The sequence below is a fragment of the Diaphorina citri genome, unplaced genomic scaffold (assembly GCF_000475195.1).
Source record: "Diaphorina citri unplaced genomic scaffold, Diaci psyllid genome assembly version 1.1 scaffold8210, whole genome shotgun sequence".
NCBI classification, from domain to species: Eukaryota; Metazoa; Arthropoda; class Insecta; order Hemiptera; family Psyllidae; genus Diaphorina; species Diaphorina citri.
Window position 1 is genome coordinate 720 of NW_007385586.1, and position 2,327 is coordinate 3,046.

Sequence of the window (2,327 nt, forward strand, 5' to 3'; positions counted from 1 at the left end):
ATTATGTATTATAGGTCAGGTATACATAGTACGTACATACACATCTACTTGATGCATAAGAGGGTAAAGATTGTGGAGAAGGGAATGGTGGAGAGAGATGTCTCGGGATATAATGAGATAAAGCAAGAAAGTAAGTTGTCGTTCCTGTCGTCTAAGCTGTCGTTCAATAAATGCATACAATTTTACCGTACATTGTGTAAAAACGTATTGCAACTTCTCATAAAAACGTACAAAGCTCCAAAGGTACAACATAATTCATATTGGACGATTCAGTAGAGATGGTAATTTTGAAAAATTACCGGTGATTCTTCACAATTACCAAACGTGCTGGTAAATGTAATAAATTTACAAAGTACCCTCGAGCCGAGGGTACTTTGTCTGGATAGTTTGTAATGCTTGTCTGTGTCCGAAGCTATGTTATCAACTCCAACAGCATCAAGTTTATAAGCTTTTCCTAACTTCGTAAAAATATCCTAATGGAGGGAATAATGTATGAATGAAAGCAGGAATCCAGAGGACAATAAAAAGTCTCAGCTGTAGGTTAGTCAAATACAGCTAAAACAAAAAACACAACCCCGACCAAAAGTTGTGACTTTGGCGAGAAATAGCTCAGCCCTAAAGGGGATTTAGCTAAAACAAAAAACATAACCCCAACCCAAAGTTGTGACTTTGGCGAGAAATGAATAGCTCATCCCTATAGGGGATTTAGCTAAAACAAAAAACACAACCCCGACCTAAAGTTGTGACTTTGACGAGAAATGAATAGCTCATCCCTATAGGGGATTCAGCTAAAAATCTAATCACCAGAGGGTGTAAAAGGAGGCAGGGATGTGAATACAGGCTACGAGTTTTCCAGTCAGCTCTGAGTGGCAGGAATATATTTTTCATCAGTGCAACGCAAGCGTATCAAAGTTGAAAATCTAATCACCAGAGGGTGTAAAAGGAGGCAGGGATGTGAATAGTGAATACAGGCTACGAGTTTTCCAGTCAGCTCTGAGTGGCAGGAATATATTTTTCATCAGTGCAACGCAAGCGTATCAAAGTTGAAAGATACAAAAATGTTATTCTTCATTCGATACAAAAATGTAACAACCCTTGAAACATTTTCTTTCCCCCTCCCTTGAATAACAAAATGGCGGTTCATGTTACACTTTTCTCTCTCTCATTTTACTCACTGAAATTCTATGAGACTTTGCGCTCAGGAGAAAAACTGAAATACTTTTTCTCTCATTATTTGATAGGCATGGATGGGTATGTGATTTAATTTTCATTACTCAAGAGTCTATTATTATTATATTCAAGGTTACTTACCAACAGACAGTGCACATATTCTGGCCCTCCTACATTGGGAGTGAAAGTGCCTAGTTGTTCAGCCAATGCCAGCAGAACTTCATCTTCATCATAGATAGTTTCAGTGAGGAATGGAATCAATTCACCACGGGTCCTCTCCTGTCCTAAAGCAAGGGCAATGGTTGACAGCTTCTTGATTGAATTCAGCCTCAACTGCAGAAAAACAAACAAAATACACGTTAGTATTAGGAAACCAAGCTCCCACTTAAGGCTAACACATATTAAATTTATTATGCATGGAGTATAAAGTGCTACATCTCTGATACGATTGAGGTCCTTAGTCAGTCCTTAATTATAATCTTTGTATTTCCAAACTTTCATTTTACTTCAAGAAGAACCATCAATGTTGGGGTATTCATGGTCTATTTGGATTCGAATATTCCACAATCGTGATCTATCTAGAATAGAAGATATTTCCCACCCTATAGGTATCCCTTACTAACCTGTACATCTTCGTTCTTCAACTCGTCTATGAGCACAGCAATGGGATAGAGAGAGTCGTCCGGTGCAGAATCACTTGAAGCCATATTGAGTGAAAAACACGGACTTCTAAATGCTATCTGGCTTGATAATTTGTAAGGAAAAGGATTAATAAAATAGTATTAAATCAGGCAAGAAAACTGAAACGAGAAAGGAAAATTAATTTCAACTAAAAAACAAAAAGTTCAACTTCAACCCACCGAAAAAAAAGTTCGATTTGTTTTTTCTCATTGTTGAGAAGTTAGCGCTAGCTGGACGTAGTCGTAGAGAAATTTAGGGATTTCCAAGATTGATGTCCCGGGTTCGATTGTCGGCGGGGTTCGAAGTTTTTTCGGATCTGTGCTTGGAGTTCAGATCTTATTTATACTGTGAGGGAGTTTTTAGTCTATTCTACTTTACATTTAAAGTATTTAATTCTGATATTTGTAGGATCTAAAGCCACCGTACCTCAGGAAGAGGCTGCCAGCATTGAGCCCGCTGAAGATATGGGCTGTAGA

General features: G+C 38.1%; 1 protein-coding gene across 1 annotated transcript; it reads right to left on the reverse strand.

The window, feature by feature from the left end:
- Positions 1–356: 356 nt before the first annotated feature.
- Positions 357–2,046, reverse strand: LOC103522386 (serine/threonine-protein phosphatase 2A 65 kDa regulatory subunit A alpha isoform; the record flags this gene model as incomplete). Its single annotated transcript, XM_008487486.3, has 3 exons — positions 1,794–2,046; positions 1,312–1,503; positions 357–473 (listed from the first exon to the last, which is right to left on the reverse strand). Coding segments are annotated over exons 1-3 (393 nt in total), but the record flags the coding sequence as incomplete, so codon positions are not given.
- Positions 2,047–2,327: the final 281 nt, after the last annotated feature.